The sequence below is a fragment of the Hyperolius riggenbachi genome, chromosome 3 (genome assembly GCF_040937935.1).
Source record: "Hyperolius riggenbachi isolate aHypRig1 chromosome 3, aHypRig1.pri, whole genome shotgun sequence".
Classification (NCBI taxonomy): domain Eukaryota; kingdom Metazoa; phylum Chordata; class Amphibia; order Anura; family Hyperoliidae; genus Hyperolius; species Hyperolius riggenbachi.
Window position 1 is genome coordinate 166,381,952 of NC_090648.1, and position 20,674 is coordinate 166,402,625.

The 20,674-nt window shown below is 43.8% G+C and overlaps 1 protein-coding gene across 2 annotated transcripts in view; it reads right to left on the reverse strand.

Annotated features, from left to right (window-relative positions):
- TICRR (TOPBP1 interacting checkpoint and replication regulator) overlaps positions 1-20,674 on the reverse strand; it is an 88,358-nt gene that overhangs the window by 39,395 nt on the left and 28,289 nt on the right. For both annotated transcript variants that reach the window (XM_068275197.1, XM_068275196.1), the window contains exons 8-15: positions 19,227-19,378; positions 18,757-18,854; positions 18,587-18,680; positions 12,876-12,955; positions 9,778-10,011; positions 9,605-9,692; positions 5,047-5,128; positions 3,484-3,624 (exon numbers count right to left, since the gene is read on the reverse strand). In XM_068275197.1, the coding sequence (XP_068131298.1) occupies positions 3,484-3,624; positions 5,047-5,128; positions 9,605-9,692; positions 9,778-10,011; positions 12,876-12,955; positions 18,587-18,680; positions 18,757-18,854; positions 19,227-19,378 (969 nt within the window). The remainder of the gene's footprint in view (positions 1-3,483; positions 3,625-5,046; positions 5,129-9,604; positions 9,693-9,777; positions 10,012-12,875; positions 12,956-18,586; positions 18,681-18,756; positions 18,855-19,226; positions 19,379-20,674) is intronic.

A 20,674-nucleotide genomic window follows, 5' to 3' on the forward strand; every position in this document is an offset into this window, starting at 1 on the left:
TGTCTCAAGGTGTGATTAGTGGGGGGGGGGGGAATAGATGCAAGCAATGCACTGGCGAGGTGATCAGGGCTGGGGTCTGAGGGCGTTCTCAGGGTGTGGGTGGGTGATTGGGTGCCCTAGGGGCAGATAGGGGTCTAATCTGATGGGTAGCAGTGATAGGTGGTGATAGGGGGTGATTGATGGGTAATTAGTTGGTGTTTAGAGGAGAGAACAGATGTAAACAGTGCACTTGGGAGGTGATCTGACGTCGGGTCTGCAGGCGATCTAATGGTGTGGGTGATCAGATTGCCTGCAAGGGGGAGGTTAGGGGCTGATTGATGGGTGGCGGTGACAGGGGGTGATTGAGGTGACAGTGACAGGGGGTGATTGATAGGTGATCAGTGGGTTATTACAGGGAAGAACAGATGTAAATAATGCACTGGCGAATTGATAAGGGGGGGTCTGAGGGCAATCTGAGCGTGTGGGCGGATGATTGGGTGCCCGCAAGGGGCAGATTAGGGTCTAATCTGATGGGTAACAGTGACAGGTGGTGATAGGGGGTGATTGATGGGTAATTAGTGGGTGTTACAGGGGGGATAGAGGCATACAGTACACGAGGGGGGGGGGGTGATCAGGAGGGAGCAGGGGGGCAGTTTGGGGAATAAAAAAAAAAATAGTGTCGACAGATAGTGACAGGGAGTGATTGATGGGTGATTAGGGGGTGATTGGGTGCAAACAGTGGTCTGGGGGGTGGGCAGGGGTCTGAGGGGTGCTATGGGCGATCAGGGGGCGGGGGGGTAGATCAGTGTGTTTGGGTGCAGACTAGGGTGGCTGCAGCCTGCCCTGGTGATCCCTCGGACACTGGGACCACTAGTGCAGGAGGCAGCCTGTATAATACGCTTTGCATACAATACAAAGCGTATTATACGCTTTGTATGCGGCAGATAGTGGGTTAACATCCCGCCGGCGCTTCCGTATGGCCGACGGGATGTCGTCACGGGTGGGCGGAGCCTAATGCCGGCGGATGCACGCGCATCAATGCGTGCGATCCCCGGCCCAGAAGAGTCCCAGGACCCAACGCCAATGTGCGTTACGTGGTCCTGGGGCTGCCACTTTGCCGCCGCCAATGTGCAGTGGGCGGTCGGCAAGTGGTTGAAGTGACACTGAAGCAAAAAATAAATAAATATAAATAAACCTCAGGATATAATGAATAGGTTGTATAGTACGGATAATTAATACAACATTAGTAGTAAATAGAATAATGTCATTTTTAATTTCAGGTATAATTTTTTTTTTTTTTAACATTGCATCATTCTCTAATAATTGCAGTTTCCACAATACACTCAGCATTTTAAATGATTTCACAGAGCAGGCTACTGGCCCTTTTAACTTTTCTCTGCAGAAAATCCATAAACAAAGAAAAAACAATGAGAGACAGTTAAGATAAGTCCTTCAAAAGACAGCTCTGTTCTTGACTTTATAAAGTCACAGAGATCACAGAAGCTCTTTTGCATAGATAACTAACGATTCTTAACTCTTCCTGTACTGAACACAATATGACTCATATCTGTGCTAATGATTTATTTCTTAACAGTACTACACAAATCGTTATATCATAAGTTTATTTTCACTTCCCTTTAAAGAAGGTACCCGAGATGAAAGACATCTCAGGTTCTATAATTACCTGGGGCTTCCTTAAGCCCCCTTATTGTCCACTCGATGTCTTTCCGGGAGCTCCCCACTGGGCGACATTCCGGCGGCGGGCTGCACACACGCGTCAGCTATGTAGTGGACGACACGCTGGAGGTATGAGGAGTGGTGCATGCATGATATCACGCAGCGGGCGGAGGAGCAGCGCAAACAATTGGATCGCTGTCCCCCAGAGGCCACTCAGTCCCTTGCCGTCTCTCCAGGAGGCTCCTGTCTCCTGCAGTATGGCCCGGTAGCCTGGCCGAGTCTCGCTTCGTCACGCACGCTTCCCCAGTTGTACTCTCTTCGTTCTGCACAAGGGCAGAATGCTCCAGTCACAGGAGCGTGTGCATAACGCGGCCAGGCTTTCAAGCAATATTGCAGGGAGAAGATAATTGTATAAACAAGAGAACAGTTAAAGGCAAGTCTAGCCTAACTTTCTCCAGGAAAAGGCTAGGAAGAGACAAGATGTTAAAACACTTTTACATCAAAGATTGAAGTAACATTGCCTGACGATAATAGGATATTTGATTTCAGCCTGGGAAGAAGGAGGGGGGGGGGGGGGGCAATGCTGTTCTCCTACTTTAACTGGCATGAACAAAAAAAGCAGCTTTGGGTTGCAAATGTTATTTAACATCAAAAGTGAAACTAATTTAAAAAAACAAAAAAACAAACAAACCGATACCACTGTGGAGGGAAGCCCATGGATAGTTCCATGGCTTCCGAGGACCTCAGGACCGCTTAGCACCCAACGTTCCTGCACAGGGTCCCTCTGAACATATCCTTCAAGAGCTTGTGGGATATGTACTTGTGGCCATGCTCCCTTACACGTAATTATTGACCAACTTCTAGCACCTTTTTGAATTACAAGAGTGTTGATTACAGTTTTTTTTTTTTTGTTTGTTTTTTTTACACTTTTCCCTCATTAAATGCAATTTCATTTGGGTGATCGCCTAATCAGTAGCAAAAAACAGAAAGTAGCTTGTGCAGGATTTATTCACTGGCATGGAATGGTTGTCATACTCAGAGATGCTGATTCAAAAACTAGAATGGATGCTTGTTAAAGAAAACCTGTACTGAGAAAAACTTCCCCTGGGGGGTACTCACCTGGGGTGGGGGAAGCCTCCGGATCCTATTGAGGCTTTCCCCATCCTCTTCGGTCCCACAGCAGCGGAGATAAAGCTCCCCGAACAGCGGGAATGTAAATATTTACCTTCCCGGCTCCAGCGCAGTATCGGCTCTCTGCTCGGAGATAGGCGGAAATAGCCGATCGCTGTCTGGCCGCTCTAATGCGCAGGCGCAAGTCCCCCTGCGCAGTAGAGCGAACCCGATGGAGATCGGCTATTTTCACCTATCTCCATGCGGAAAGCCGCAACAGCGCCCACCACTGGAACCAGGAAAGGTAAATAAATCAGGCTTGTCGAAGGAGGATTCCAGAAAACTTTGGGGGAGCCAGCGTTGGACTGCCTGCAGCTACAGGGGAGGGAGAACCCTCATTGGGATCCTGAGGCTTCCCCGTTCCGAGGCGAGTACCCCCCAAGGGGACTTTTTTTAGTTACAGGTGCTCTTTAACACTAGCGCACCCCCCCCCCCCCCCCCAAGAGCTTTTTATATATTTTTAAACTCTTTACTACTGTGGGTATAGTAAACTCTGTACACAGGTCCCAGCAAATGTGTCTGTATAAATATGCAATGTATGACTAATTCCGAGATAGTAAACTACTTTTCCTGGTCCCCTGGAGTTTACTATAAAGGAATTCTACTGTATTTCTTATTGCTACCGAGATTTGAACTGTCATATAAAAGCAGCATTACCTCTAGTTCCATCATGAGTCTTACTACGTTTATGCTTCAATCTGTCCACTGCAGACACAGACTGGCTTCGTGGCATCTTGCCGCTTCTTCTTGTGGGCGATTGGTTCTCTTGGACAAACAAATTTCTTCTGACTTTAGTGGCTAATAAAAGAATTTAATGTGATTGTCATAAATTTCCTGACACGAGGTTAATTTGCATTACCCCCCCCCCCCCCCCCAAAAAAAACCTAGAGAGAGTATAATAAAGCACACTATAATAGGTGGTTCTGTAACAAGAAGCATTAAATTGGGGGCAGTGTAATGGGGGTAGTGAAATAAACAGCCACACATACTTTTAAAGACCATGCCTCCTGCAAAATAAATGCAGGGGTTCCTCGAGATCGAAACATTGTTTGCAGGGGTTCCTTGAGATCCTAAGGGCTCTTTCACATCAGAGCTTGCGTTGGAGAACGCTCAAAGCATACGTTTTGTTGTATGCATTTTAATGCGTTTTGATATGCGTTGCACTGCAGCGAGTGTGCGTTTTTAATCCATTTTCAATGCGTTACAGCACATAGAAAAACGCAGGTCATTTTTTTTTCTTTTAGTTTTCAACTTTCTACATTGTTCCTCTGTTGCATTCTGGGACTGATTGCCGTAGTTAACATAGTGTGCGTTTTACATTGACTAACATTGTAACGCATAAAGCTAGCGTCGGCCGAAAAACTGCGCCTGGGTGCAGTGTAACGCAACTCACAAAAAGGCTGCGTTTATGTGAAAGCTAAAATGAAAGTCTATGGACTTTCATTTCACCTTGGGTAACGCAAACTTTACACTTTGCGTTGAAACGCAGAAAATCTGCGCTAATGTGAAAGAGCCCTAAAGTTATTTGCAGGGTTCATCCAGGGTAGAAAGGTTTAAAAAGGCTGCTCTAGCAGATCCGCAAAACTCTCAAGGTTTTTATAGCAGATTTTTAGAGTGATTCTAGGCATGTTTAGAGAAATGTTCAAAACATGCCTAGTGGTTTTTTTGAGCGGTTGTGTAGATTTCATATATTGTTACAGTAAAGCTGTTACTGAACAGCTTCTGTAACAAAAACACCTGAAAAACTGCTCTAGCGTTTTTCAGAGCAGTTTTCCAATTTCCTATACTTAACATTGAGGCAGAAACGCCTCCGAAATCTAAAAATTGCTCCTGCCCCAAGTTTGTGTTTTCAAACCGCTAGGATTTGCAAAAATGCTCACAAACCACTCTGGTGTGAACCAGCCCACAGAATTTCTAAGTCTCTAAGACATTAGCAGAGAAATTAAATGAAGAATATATAGGCTGCCATGAGAAAAAAAAAAAGCACATATTCATACTAAGCACAGCTGCATTGCTTTTTGGATGGCGTTAGTAGCTCAAGGTTACCAAATATTGATTATAAAAACAATAAATGGTTCTGCATATTAGTTAGAGAAATGGTTCAGTGTATTTGTTAAAAAATGTTTTATTCATGGAGAATGAATAACTTAAAAGTGGTCATGTCTGTAAACCAAATACAAACGGTTCAGTCAAGCAACACCTAAAAAAGCACTTTTATACCTTCAGCATCTTTCTGTGGCTTTTCTGGTAAAGGTAGCTTCAGTCTTTCCAGCATTATAACAGGATTGATGTTCTGTCTCTCCTAAAATTAAATAAATGTATGTTTAAGAGGATCAACCACTAAAATGAAAACTAATTAGCTGTACTTAAAGTGGACCTATAGCAGCATTTTTAACAGTTACCAGATGTGATGTGACAAACGTGTATGTATAAAACTACAGGTAGTCCCCGACTTACGAACGCCCCGACTTACTAACGAACCGCCGATATGAACTGCATGGATTCTGTGTTGGAACAAGTAGAAAAAAAAAAAAAAAAGGAAAGTCAGGCTGCATACAGCCGAATAATAAAAAAAATAAAAACCAAAGGATCGTAGGAGTGATCAGACACCTCCAAAAGAATATCCTGTTAAGAACAACAAAAGGAGGGAAGATTTATTTGTGTGCCGAGTTGTACGGCTGTGCAGCATCCTAACAAAGGTGCACAGCCCTGTGCTATGAAAAATGGCCTGGTCACCAGGGGGTGTAAAACCTGTGGTCCTGAAGTGGTTTAAAAATAAAATAAAAAATAAAAAAACACCAAGGAACAAGCGCATTGTTCGCGCACTCACCCCTCTATACTTCTCTTCCACAGAAAAGATACATGCCACTAAGGTATACATGAACAATGGGTCTGCTTAGCACTTTTTGCCTGCAGTGTCACTGTAAGTATCAAGCTTTACAGTGGCTTGCAAAAGTATTCGGCCCCCTTGAAGTTTTCCACATTTTTTCACATTACTGCCACAAACATGAATACATTTTATTGGAATTCCACGTGATAGACCAATACAAAGTGGTGTACACGTGAGAAGTGGATCGAAAAGCATACATGATTCCAAACATTTTTTACAAATCAATAACTGCAAAGTGGTGTGTGCATAATTATTCAGCCCCCTGAGTCAATACTTTGTAGAACCACCTTTTACTGCAATTATAGCTGCCAGTCTTTTAGGGTATGTCTCTACCAGCTTTGCACATTTAGAGACTGAAATCCTTGCCCATTCTTCTTTGCAAAACAGCTCCAGCTCAGTCAGACTAGATGGACAGCGTTTGTGAACAGCAGTTTTCAACTTCAAGAGGGCAAAATACTTTTGCAAGCCACTGCATATTTATCTTGTATTCACCTCGAATTACAAAACAGTCCTACTTAGGAGTCAAAAACAGATGTTTTTCTCAATTTAATTTTTCTCAGTTTAATTTCACTATGATTTAATCTCTCTGGTGGTAGGATTATTTCTGGACTTTAGGGTCTTTTCAGCACGTTTCAGATCCTAAAAATCAGGAAAAAATCATGCCGCCAGAATGCCTGCAGCAGCCCCTGTACTTACCTCCCTGGGCTTCAGCGCTGCAATTATCCCTCCATCCTCCAGGTGGCGCTGTAACTTTGTAGTGAGATCACTGGCAGTGATCTCACCAGAGTGATTCAGAGCCTTGCAGGACAGGAAGAAGAACAGCTACAGACGTCTGGATCCCCCAGGAGGTGAGTAAAAACGCCTGCTGCGTGCTATACTTTGCATTGAACTCCCAGCGGCTAGCCAGAGCTTAGCTTGGGGCTACCGCAAGAGAGGTTAAAGAGACACTGAAGCGAAAAAAAAATGATATGAATTGGTTGTGTAGTACGGATAATTACTAGAACATTAGTAGCAAAGAAAAAAAAATCTTATTTTCAGTTATATCTTAGGTTTTTTTTTTTTAAATATAACATTGCATCATTCTCTAATATTTGCAGTTTACACACTACTCAGCATTCTAAATGATTTTACAATGCAGGCTAGTGAACTTTTGAACTGTTCTCTGCAGAAAAACAAACAATACAGTGAGACACGTGAGAAAATAAGCTTTAGAAGACAGAGCTCTCTGCAGTGGAGCTCAATGGCTCTTTTACATAGTTAACTGGACTTTCTTAACTCTTCCTGTACTGGAAACAATATTAGACTTATGTCTCTGCTCCTAATGTTTTATTTCTTAGCTGTACTACACATACAAATCATCATCATTTTTTTCCGCTTCAGTGTCTCTTTAAGCTGTCTATCATGTACCATTCAGACTTATGCAATCAGATTAAGAACAGCATTTGCCCATCAATGTTTGAATTACAAAAAAACAAACAAAAAAAAAACAGATAGAGAGCGCCTCTTTTTTAATAGATCTTTATTGAAGCTTGTACACAGGCTAGACTAAATTCAGCAAAGACAGCCCAGATGAGCTGCCTCTGACAAGATTCTAGCACATGTGTAGCTGCCCAATTGTGCTGCTAAGAGATCTGGAATGTCAGATAATCTCGGCTGAGTGCATCACTCCCTTTCTTACTTCGCTAGCTGGAAGCTGCTCTGTTGTCTGCTGCACCAACATCTTTTATCTCCACCCCATGGCAGCAGAATACACCATAGGGCGATACGGCACTTGGCTTTAAACTGTCACCTGAGAGATTGCGTCCCAATCCCTGCAGGTAACAATTGTCATGCACCTTGAAGACCCAAACTCTTGCACAGCACACAATGAAAAGTCTTTATTCCACATGTAGTTGAAGAAATTCACTTCTTGGTGTTCTGTGTTTGTTTAGCTAGATCAAACCATCTTATGCTGGGAATACACGGTTCGTTTTTGCCTTAGTTTAAACCTTCAATTCGTTCGGTAAACGAATCGAGTGTTGAAAACGTATGTGAAAATAGTCATAATCTCATTATAGTTTCGATTAATAGACCCCAAAAACGAACGACTAGTGATCGAACATGTTTGATATTATCTCTCTTTATCCATCTAATCGAGCCATTGGTAGGCTTGATGGCTGTTCAGATCGATTATATATTCGTTTATGCTAGTCCGTCCCTGTAAAAAGGGATTTTCGTTTCGTTTCTTTGCAGCCTTCGATCATTGGAAAAACTAAACCATCAGAATCGAAAAAAAAAACGAAACCGTGGGTGGTGATATTAACCGTATGACCGATTATTTCGGGATCGAAAAGGTCAAAAGGCACAATCGAAACGAAGGTTTAAACGAAGGCAAAAACGAACCGTGTATTCCCAGCATTAGCAGCTATAAACAGACTGCAGGAGAGCTCTGCCTAGGCAACTCTCAGTGTAAACACAAGCTTAACCTTTTTAGTGCCCTCTGCAAAATTGAAATCAAGTCAAACTTCGGGTTGATTTTAGGATTTCCATAAATTGTAATTTTTTTTTTTCGTTAAGGTTATCATGCCATAGCTAATCTTTTAGAGCAGAGAGAAATGTTTGCATGTAGCTCCACCTTCCACAAGATGCAATCATTTTATCAAATCTAACACCTAATCTGTTAAAAATATTGTATGCTGGATGGTCACACAATAAGTTGGAAAAAAAAAAAAAAAGGAAACTTTTTTTTCTTTAGTTACCACACTAAATTACTTAACCACTTCCGGATTCTCGGAGCGTATATACACGCCCCTGAATCCTGAAGTGTATACCATGGAAACGGCCGCTCGTATGAGCGGCCGTTCCATGTCAGTTCATGGAGGGTGTCTCCGTGAACACCCTGCGAGCCGATCGGCGGCTCGCAGGGTAAATGTAAACACACGGGGAAGATCTTCCCCGGTGTTTACATGTATACGGCGCTGCTGCGCAGCAGCGCCGTAGAGGAGATCGGCGATCCCCGGCCTCTGATTGGCCGGGGATCACCGGCATCTGATAGGCTAAAGCCTATCCCATCAGGCGCAGGACGGAAATCCGTCCTGCGCCGCTCACAGGGGGAGGGAGAGGCAGGGAAGGGGAAGGAGGCCAGGAAGCGCTGCGGAGGGGGGCTTTGAAGAGCCCCCCCCCCCCGCAAGCGCAAGCAGCCGGCGGCGATCAGACCCCCCCAGCAGGACATCCCCCTAGTGGGGAAAAAAGGGGGGGGGGGGGGGGGGGGGGGGGAGTCTGATCGCCCTGGCTGCTAGCTGATCTGTGCTGTGGGCTGGAGAGCCCACGCAGCACAGATCAGCACAACATTTCATGGTGTGGAAGTGGTTAAAGTGGATCCGAGATGAACTTTTACTCATTGAATAATTTTGTTCCTTTCCTATTGTTTATAGGGCATTCCTCAAGCCAAATACTTTGTTTTAATACTATAATTCCCAATAAACTAAACAAGGCACGCCCACAGGTTTTCAGAGAGCCAAGGCACTTTCAGACATTAGCTAGGGCTCATGGGAGCTCAGTCTGGGCAGGAGGAGGGGGAGGTATTACTAGCCAGAGATTTCAGAGGCAGAAGGGGGGGGGGGGATTAGGTTTTTTGTTCAAGATGCAGATAAGCCTGCCTCTGTGTAATGTTTACAAACAACATGGCTGCTGTCATTGCATCACAGGAATAATCAATCATATTATGTTAAAGTTGTTTGCAGCTAGATTTGCTGTGTAAACTATCTAAACTTTAGGTAACATATATAGACAAGTTACTTGTTTTAGTTTTTCATCTCGGATCCGCTTTAAGATTATTTTATATAGGGCTGTAAATCAACTTTTGAGATGATTTGTGGTTCAGAGCCACTAAACAGAAACTATAGGTACCTTATTAATTTGCTTCTTTGAAACTTCAATCTGCTTCAAACTTTGAGATGACTCAGCTATACTCCTGTGTCGTCCCAGGGTGCTTGTTCTGCAAAAGGTACAATATGAGGTAAAACATAGAATAAAAAAATAAAAAAAAATACAAAAGGAGAAATATATAATTATAAACAAACCTTCGTTTTGTGGCTGATCTAGTTCTAAGCTCTTCCAACTGATCTTCCTCATTAGTTATCTGAGGGATACTCGGAACCCTTGAGATGGATGGCTGTGTGTACATGGGTGTCTTTCCTTCGTAATTATGAGAATCATCTCCATCTGAAGGTAGAAGCAGTGCCAGCTCATCAGGGATCTGTGTCCCTAGACTAAAATATATTTCTGAGAGGATTTTGGGTATACTTCCTATGTACCTGCCAAATTGAAGAAATAAGATACAGCTACAAAACTTTTGTTGAAAGCATCCATGTATTTTCAGTATTTATTCTAGCTCCTGAAAAGAAAGTTGTAGTGAGAACAGAGAGGCTACCACAGTTCTTAGAAATGTTTCCTTTAAACAAAGCAGGACACAGAGCAAAAAAAGTCATTTAACTCAGACACCCCAGTAAATTCCTATCTGCAGCATTTCTAAAAAACAAAACAATGCATACACCCCTCCCAACTAACAGGAAGGCACTGGAGCTTCACACAGGTCTTGTTTTGGATATACAAATTTGTTTTTGAATGGAAATTGGCTTTCCTTTAGGCCCTCTAAGCAACACTCCAGGAAGAAGCTATGTCCGCCAACACAATTCACAAATACAGATGTCCACCAAGCCTCATGAAGTGGTCTTTCAGATCTGGTCTGCTAATGAACCAGACATATGTCCATTATGCAGATACTTCTCTGACTAAATAAAGGCTCACACTCCTTGTAAGACTTACCTATGACTGAAATTAGTTGCCTCAAGCAAATGGCAAGAGAAAGAGGAGAAAGAGGAGATGAGCTTCCCCCCCCCCCCCCCTCTCCTTTGGTAGTTCTAGAAAAGTTTACAAAAATGGTCTCAATTTTCTAGTCTACTACAGCAAAGGAATTTCAGGTGCTGGATCCCTTCTTTTCGTATCCTTACTGCTGTTCCTGGGACTGAGGGACAACGACCATAGCACGTCGCTCTTGGATGGTTGGGTGCAGGCTAATACTTCTCCACTATATGCATATGGAGAGCAACGCTGTGATCTATGGAACAAAGCTAACTTTGGCAAATGAGGACTACCTTATCTGCAGGGAAAACCAAGTATGGACTTTACAATCAGGGCTATGGAGTGGGTACAAAAGTCATCCGATTCCGACTCAGTTTATGAAACCACCAACTCCAGGTACCCAAAACCCGTCGACCCAGACTCCACAGCCTTGCTTGCAATGCCTCCCAAACTGCTCTTAAAGCGGATCCGAGATGAAAAACTAACAAGTAACTTGTCTATATATCTTATCTAAAGTTTAGATAGTTTACACAGCAAATCTAGCTGCAAACAGCTTTAATAGAAAATGATTATTTCTTCCTGTGATACAATGACAGCAGCCATGTTGTTGGTAAACATTACACAGAGGCAGGCTTATCTGTATCTTGAGTACTCAGCCTGTGAAAAAAAAAACGTAATCCCCCCTCCTCCCTGCCTCTGAAATCAATGGCTAGTAACACCTCCTCCTCCTCCTGCCCAGACTGAGCTCCCATGAGCCCTTGCTACTGCCAAGGCTCTCTGAAAACCTTTGGGCGTGGTTTATTTAGTTTATAAGGAATTAGAGTATTAAAGAGGATCTGTAACATGAAAAGATCCCCTGGGGGGTACTCACTTAGGGTGGGGGAAGCCTCCGGATCCTATTGAGGCTTCCCACGCCGTCCTCCATTCGTCAGGGGTCTCGCTGCAGCCCTCCGTGGAGTCCGTGCAGCGGGGACGTCAATATTTACCTTTCTGGCTCCTGCGCAGGCGCTCTGACGGCTGTCTCCGAACTAAACGGAAATACCCGATCGCCGTCGGATCTGCTCTACTGCGCAGGCGCAAGTTTCCTGCGCCTGCGCAGTAGAGCGGACCCGAATGAGATCGGGTATTTCCGTGTAGTTCGGAACGGAAAGCCGCTACAGCGCCCCCGCTGGAGCCAGCAAAGGTAAATATTGAACTGACAGTCGGCACAGTCGCCGGCTGTTCGGAGGGCTGCGGCGAGACCCCCGTGGGACAGAGGACGGCGTGGGAAGCCTCATTAGGATCCGGAGGCTTCCCCCACCCGAGGTGAGTACCCCCCAGGGGATCTTTTTAATGTTACAGAGTCTCTTTAAAACAAAAAAGTATTCGGCTTGAGGAATGCCCTATAAACAATAGGAAAGTAACACAATTATGCAATGAGTAAGTTCACCTCGGATCCACTTTAAGCTACGTACACATCCTTATCTGAACTCTGCCATGGTGGACAATAATGACTGCCATGACAGAAAATAAAGAGTCAGAACAGCATGTGTACAGCAGACACACGTTTACTAAAATCTGGCATGCCAGATCTTTAGCGATGCCCTAGTTCCCCCGACCGCTGGAAGGTGCTCTGTTGCATGTCGCCCCTCCCACATAGCAACAGACAGATCGCTAGCCAGAAGGCTGATGAAGTGTCTGTACTGCATCATCGATGCTCTATCACACAGCAGGATTGGTATAGCTTTCTACGTCCGCTGTATTAGTAATTTAAATATGTAAGCATAATTAAGTTCTTTTATATTTAAAGTGCAGATCTTTTCAGACATTTCTAATCAAGCAGTTTCCAACCACGTCCAGATCCTATATCTCTGTTGCATTCCCACTAAAGGCTTCGGTTTCCCTGCCCAATACACACCTAATAGGAGTTCATGATCTCACTTTGGTTAACAATAGTAGCTTGGTGAGCGTACGAGAGAACGGCGCCGGAGACTTGGGCGCAGGACACAGCCAGTATATTGCTGATCCTGCTGCCACACAAGTCCAGGCCGTGTTAATTACTATTCCCCCTCCAGGCCGCCATGGATAGTGGGGGAATTAAATAATTGTTTTAAAAGCAACTTCAGCTCCTTCTTCTGACGGCGCTGAAGTTACTCCCTGTGCCTGCTATAGCCGTAGTTCCTATTATGGCCTATGGTGGCGCCGGCTGCGCCCAAGTCTCCTGTGCTGCTGCGCCCAAGTCTCCAGCGCTGGATTTAGCGTGTTCGCTTGGTGACTTAGCACTAATGATTGCAAAACCCGTCAAACATGGAAATAAATCAAATTGAAAAATACATACTCTGCCAGAAGCGTTCCCAGAAATTTCGCTAAGAACGATGGATCTTCTGTTAAAGAAATAATCCGAAGCATGTCCGTTATCTGTAATAAAATAAGTGCAACTGAGAACACACGGCTCATCTCATACCTTTTTTTTTTTTCTTATGTAAAGAGCTTCAGTCCAGTTAAACATGTTCACATATTGAAACCATATACACTAACAAAGTTCACCTGAGGCATTAAAGTATTATTATTCATTTAGAACTTATACGTTCCCAATTGTTCAGTAAAGGTTAGGCTAGCACACCTGCTTCAAAGTGCAATTATTCTCTTTTTATTGCTCCATCAACACAAAAATTGACAATTGTTTCGGAGCCACGGCGGGTCTCCTTCTTCAGAATGTGCACATTCAGAAGAAGACGACCCGCCGTGGCTCCGAAACAATTGTCAATTTTTGTGTTGATGGAGCAATAAAAAGAGAATAATTGCACTTTGAAGCAGGTGTGCTAGCCTAACCTTTACTGAACGGTTGATTTTTCTGGTGCTTGGGCTTAGCACCATAGGCTATGCACCCACATCCGGGGTAAGGTGTGCCACAACCACTGTCTCTATACCTTATACATTCCCAAAGTACACTTTTTTTACTCTGAGAGCTTACTTTGCATTTTATTCATAACTGCTTTATTCATCGAACTTAAAGTGGATCCGAGAAACTTTTACTCATTGCATAATGGTGTTCCTTTCATATTGTTTATAGGGCATTCCTCAAGCCAAATACTTATTTTGTGGGAGGAGGAGAGGGAACTGAATTTACACAGAGGCAAGCTGATACCAGCCTATGACAAACAGAACATGGCTGCCCTCATTGTATCACAGGATGAAATAATCATATTCTGTTGAAGCTGTTTGCAGATATGCTGTGTAAACTATCTAAACTTTAGATAACATATTGACAAGTTACTTGTTAAAGTTAGTCTTTCATCTCGGATCCGCTTTAACCACTTCAGCCTACAGTGTCGAAAATTGTATGCATCTGAACAACGTTCACCTCCCATTCATTCGCCAATAACTTTATCGCTATTAATCACAATTAATTGATCTAGATCTTGTTTTTTCCACCACTAATTAGGCTTTCTTTGGGTAGTACATTTTGCTAAGAATTATTTTTTTTCTAAATCCATTTTAACAGGAAGATTGAGAAAGAAATGGAAAAAAACATTATTTCTCAGTTTTTGGCTATTATATTTTAAAATTAACCACTTTACTACCAGTGGTGCGTATAGCTACGCTCCTTTTTACACCCTTTGCCCACCAGGAGCATAGATATACGCACCTCCCGCCGCTGTCCACGCTCGCACACACCGCCGGCAGCTCGCCCGGAGATCAATGAACGGGAAAAAACGTTCCCGTTCGTTGATCTCAGCCCCCCAGCAATGATTGGCTGCCTCTATGAGAAGCAGCGCGATCATTGTGAAAAAACAAAACAAAAAGAAAAGTTTCCCAGCCGCATTGAACCTACTTCCGACGCTGACAGGTCGCATTAACAAAAAATTACTGTGGCCATCTTGGGGCCAAATAGTAAAACTACATCCAAAACATTTTTCATATACAAATACATCATTTTACACTATAAAATTAACTCATTACCTCCCACACTCCCCAATTTATTTATTTTTTTTGTAATAAAAAGAAAAAAAAATTACAATAAAAAAACAACAACAAATAGTTACCTTAGGGACTGAACTCTTTAAATATTTATGTCAAGAGGGTAAAACACTTACTTTATAAACTATGGGCTTGTAATTAGGGATGGACGCGAAACAAAAAAAAATGCACCTTTATTTCCAAATAAAATATTGGCGCCAAACATTGTGATAGGGACATAATTTAAACGGTGTAATAACCGGGACAAATGGGCAAATACATTTCATGGATTTTAATTACAGTAGCATACATTATTTAAAAACTATAATGGCTGAAAACTGAAAAATAATGATTTTTTTCCCCACATTTTTTCCTATTTTCCCATTAAAACACATTTAGAATAAAATAATTCTTGGCATAATGTCCCACCTAAAGAAAGCCTAATTGGTGGCGAAAAAAACAAGATATAGTTCATTTCATTGCGATAAGTAATAATAAAGTTATAGACGAATGAATGGAAGGAGCGCTGAAAGGTGAAAATTGTTCTGGTGCTTAAGGGGTAAAACCCCTCAGTTGTGAAGTGGTTAATACATACTACCGCAATTAAAACTCATGTATTTTATTTGCCCATTTGTCCCGGTTATTACACCGTTTAAGTTATGTCCCTATCACAATTTATGGCGCCGATATTTTATTTAGAAATAAAGGTGCATTTTTTCAATTTGCGTCCATCACTATTTACAAGCTTATAATTTTAAAAAATATAATAAGATACTCTCTTGACATGTGTATTTAAAAAGTTCAGACCTTCGGTAACTACCGTATTTCGCGCCGTATAAGACGCTCCGGAATATAAGACGCACCCAGGTTTAGAGGGCAAAAACCAGAGAAAAAAAAAAGATATATACTAAACCTGGTGCGTCCATATTCCAGGAGAGTCTTGTACATGTTACCCCTCAAATGTTGTCCTCCTGTGTCCCATTGTCTCCCCATGTGTCCTCTGTGTCCCCAATATCTGCCCCATGTGTCCTCTGTGTCACACATGCATGCCCCATGTGTCATTTGTGTGTCCCTCATACATGCTCCATGTGCCCTGTGTCACTCATGCCTGCCCTATATGCTTGCCCTATGTGTTCTCTGTGTCCCCCATACCTGTCCCATGTGTCCTCTGTGGCAATCATGCATGTCCCATGTGTCCTCTGTGTGTCCCTCATGCCTACCCCATGTGCTTGTGTCCCTCATGTGTCACCTATGCATGCCTCACGTGTCCCTCATGTGCCTGTGTCCCCCATGTGTCCCGTGTCACCCATGCCTGCCCCATGTGCCTGTGTCCCCCGCATGTGTGTAAATTGTGGCTGCACCCGACCGTTGCCTCTGCCCGCTCCCCATGCCTGTAATGTGTCGGCGTGTGTAATAAGTTCCCTCCCGCTGTGTGGCTGATCTCTGCGTGCCCCGCTAGTGTTTAATATGTCCGCTCCCCCGCCTGCCTTATCTCCCTCCCCCATGTGTTCGCTGGCCCCCCCGGGTGTTAATCTGCAGCGGCTTACCTCTCCGCCATGCCCGCGAGGATTGGAGACCTTCTTCACAGCCGCGCATCTCGCTCTAGTGATCGCCATGTGGTGATTGCGTCATTACCACATGCCGATCACTAGAGCGAGATGCGCGGCTGTGAAGGAGGTCTCCAATCCTCGCGGGCATGGCGGAGAGGTAAGCCGCTGCAGATTAACACCCGGGGGGGCCAGCGAACACATGGGGGAGGGAGATAAGGAAGGCGGGGGAGCGGACATATTAAACACTAGCGGGGCACGCAGAGATCAGCCACACAGCGGGAGGGAACTTACCGTATTACACACGCCGACACATTACAGGCATGGGGAGCGGGCAGAGGCATACATCGGGTGCAGCCACACAGGCAGGGAATTCCCGACGTGGCGGCGGGTCGCGGTCCGTATCGGCGGGCGTTTCTAAGTCGGGAATTCCCTGCCTTTGCCGTATAAGACGCAGGGACTTTTTCCCCCTATTTTTGGGGGAGAAAAAGTGCGTCTTATACGGCGAAAAATACGGTATTTATGTTTATTTTTTTAATTGTAATTTTTTTTTTTTTTTTATTAAAAAATGTATTTGGGTAATTTTTGTTGTGGGAGGGAAACAGATAATTTTAAATGTAAAATAATGTAATGTAATGTAAAAAGTGTGTGTGGGTGTAGGTTACTATTTGGCCACAAGATGGCCACAAAGGAAATACCGCGGTCTCTGATTAGAGAGCGTCGGTTTTTCTGCGGGGGACTTAGATCGGTGAGTGGGAATTTTATTCCCATTCACTGATCGGTGGGGTAACGGCAAGCAGCGGGAGCACGCGCGGTGGTGCGAACGATCGCGCCTCAGGCAGCGGCAGCTGCACAGTCTATTTGGACAGATATATCCGTCCAGATAGACTGAAGTGGTTAAGCATAAATGCTTTCTGATTGTCTCACTGTCTTTAGGAGACCCAACAGTGTCAGAGAAGACTTGGTTTACATTCCTCACTTGATACAATTAAACACAAGATAACATTAACTACAACTTCCGGTAGATCGCGGCAGCCTGTCATATTTTACTGCCGGCACCGCTCTTCACGGACGCCGCTTTGTTATATTGTGTTGCTCTGCTAACCAATGCAGAACAGCACACAGCTAATCAGAAGTCAGGGGAGGGGGGGGTGGCAAGGGGAGATGCGCGGCTAAAGGGGAGAGACGCAACTGAATGACAGCGTCTCTCCCTCCAGCACTTCCTGTGGAGATAGCGGTCCTTCGCCTTCCCCACGTGGTTGGACACAGTGCATGTGGGGATACTCTGCACCATGGGGGGGGGGGTCTAATTACTTTGTAGGGGGGGGACTCTGCTATGCTTGAGAAAGGGACTGGGGTTGAGTGATTGTATCCACTTATGCTGGGATGGGGAAACTATGAATAATTATGTTTATTTTTGATTGATTTAAGAGGTAGTTAGCCCAATTATGCCATAGCGCAGTAGATCACTGTGACCGGATAGTTCTCAAAGTAGCTCGCGACCTTAAAAAAAAGTGTGGGCCCCCCTGTTCTAAGGCCTGTGTTAACCCTTTGAATGCTGTTCTAGTAAAAAAAAAAAAAGGCTGGTTGTATAGAATATGCTGTAAATCTATTAGAGGAAAGTAGAAATGCTGGGTTTCATTCCGCTTTAAAGGAGAACTGTAGTGAGAGGGATATGGAGGCTGCCATATTTATTTCCTTTAAAGAACAAACGACACCCATGCTAACCTAGAAATAAACACATATATAAGTAGATAAATACTACTTCTATTTACATAACAGATGTATTGTGCTATCCACAACGATTCCTGTGAATTTTATAAAGGAATAGCAGAGAATCCTACTCTAGGCAGTGGCCATCTTGCCAAGCTAATGCTGACATCATATCCTTCCTGACTCTTGTTTTCCCCCCTCCTTTCTCTTGCTCATTGTGTATTCATTAACTGCCCTCCTCCCAGAGTCTTTTTTTTATTTACACATCCAATCACTGAGTCACCTCAGCCTTGCTTGTAAACACAAGTGATCAGCTAGGCAGGGAAATAAATGGAAGAGGAGGAATATATTATATATAAAAAGAACTCCCAGCATTCAACTTTTTGTCACTAGTGCCAGTGCTCCTAAAGTATGTGATAACTCCAAACCATAACAGCAGAAAAAGTCTTGAATGCAGGATTAGCATCTTTATCACTTAATACACTCAGACCAGTTGCTGTTGAAATTTGATTTTTATGGCGACAATACCACTTTAAGCAATACCAGTTGCCTGGCAGCCCTGCTGGTCTATTTGGCTGAAGAAGTGTCTGAATCACACCAGGAACACACATGCAGCTAATCTTGTCATATCTGTCAGATAGTTGTCAGAAACACCTGATCTCCTGCATGCTTGTTCAGGGCCTATGGCTGAAAGTATTAGAGGCAGAGTATTGGCTGAATAGCCAGGCAACTGGTATTGCTTAAAAGGAAATAAATATAGCAGCCTCAATATACCTCTCAATACAGTTCTCCTTTAAAGCAGGTAAAATGCACTTGGCTGATTGCCTACCTCCTCAACAATTTCTTCCAGTTCATCCTCATTAGCTTGCATTGAAGGACACTGCACACACATTTCCAGCCTCAGCATTGCTTGAATTTGACATCTAGAATAAAATAAATTAGGTGAATGGTACAAGTCTTAATTTATAATTATGGCATGGTAATATAAGAATCACTTACTCTCTGAGCTTGGCTTCCTTGTTTGAATTCTGTCCATAGAGTTGCCGGATCATTTTACTGGTCTTTAGCAAAAGTCTGATTTTATCTTTGCAGTCACTCTGTAACACAAAAGATTTTGCTTGCTATGCTGCTTTAAAGGATACCCGAACTGACATGTGACATAATGAGAGACGTGTATGTACAGTGCCTAGCACACAAATAACTATGCTATGTTCCTTTTTTTTTCTCTGCCTGAAAGAGCTAAATATCAGGTATGCAAGTGGCTGACTCAGTCCTGACTCAGACTACAGTGACTACAGTGTGACCCTCACTGATAAGAAATTCCAACTATAAAACACTTTCCTAGCAGAAATTGCTTCTGAGCGCAAGAAAGGTAAAAAAAAAAAAAAACATGTCTCTCGCATAATGTCACTTCGGGTATCCTTTAATGGTGAAATGAAGAAGACTGAGTGGACAGGACATATACTCACCTCTACCTGCTGGCTGCTTGCTGTCTTCAAGTAAGATTTTACAGCAGAAAATGCATTCCTGACACACGATACCAGCACAAGACCTTCCCCAGATACCTCTTTATCATAATCCTCTTTTAAAAAGGAAATTAAGTCATCTTCAGACTTAAAACCTGAGAAATAAAAAGTAAAGTTTACATGTTTATCTATGTACACACAAACCGGAAACTCAAAATCATGGTTTACTTACATATACATACATTTTTGTAATGGCTTATATAAATCAGATAGGTGAAACAGAAGCAAATAAATATTTAGGTTGCTTCTGGTGAAATTTTACACAAGTTCATTGTACAGGTGAAACGCAAAAAAAATTTAGAATATTGTGCTAAAGTCCATTGATTTCAGTAATTTAACTTAAAAGGTGAGGCTAATACATGAAGGCACAGGAACAGTTTCTTCCCCTCAGCAGTCAAATCACTGAACTCTCTAGACTCACTCCCACCCCCCTCCACCACCGCACAGTCCTCCCATCAGCCTGTTCTTCCTCAACTAGCCAGAACCGTTCTTACTCAACTAGCCGGAACCGTCCATTAAGCATGTCTGCACGGCAGATCTCCTTAATTACTGTGAACAAGGTTTTTCTCTGTTGTGTATCACCACTGTACTACATTATGTTTGATGTATGCTTCCTGTTATCTCTGTTGCCTGTCTTTTCCTTTACCTGCTTTGTGCCAAGCCCAATTCCGGGCACGACCAAGTCGTGCTTGGCGATAAATAAATGATTCTGATGATTCAGATTCTGAAATAGGAACCCTTTGCAGGCGTTTTGGATTAATCAGCTGATTAGAGTGAGATTTTGATGTTTTTGTAAGCTGTAAGCCATAATCATCAAAATAAAGCCTTGAAATAACTCGCTTTGCATATAATGAGTCAATTTCCTAGATTAGTTTCACCTTTTTAAAGAGACTCTGTAACTTTAAAAAGATCCCCTGGGGGGTACTCACCTTGGGTGGGGGAAGCCTCCGGATCCTAATGAGGCTTCCCACGCCGTCCTGCGTCCCACGGGGGTCTCGCTGCAGCCCTCTGAACAGCCGGCGACAGGCCCGACTGTAATTTCAATATTTACCTTTGCTGGCTCCAGCGGGAGCGCTGTGGCTGCATTCGGCTCGGAAATAGACGGAAATACCCGATCTCCGTCGGGTCCGCTCTACTGCGCAGGCGCTGGAGACTTGCGCCTGCGCAGTAAAGCGGACCCGACGGCGATCAGGTATTTCCGCCTACTTCGGAGCCGACAGCCGTCAGAGCGCCTGCGCAGGAGCCAGGAAGGTAAAATATTACGTCACGGCTGTACGGAGGGCTGCAGCGAGACCCCCGAGGGACGCAGGACGGCGTGGGAAGCCTCATTAGGATCCGGAGGCTTCCCCCACCCGAGGCGAGTACCCCCCAGGGGACATTTTGCCGTTACA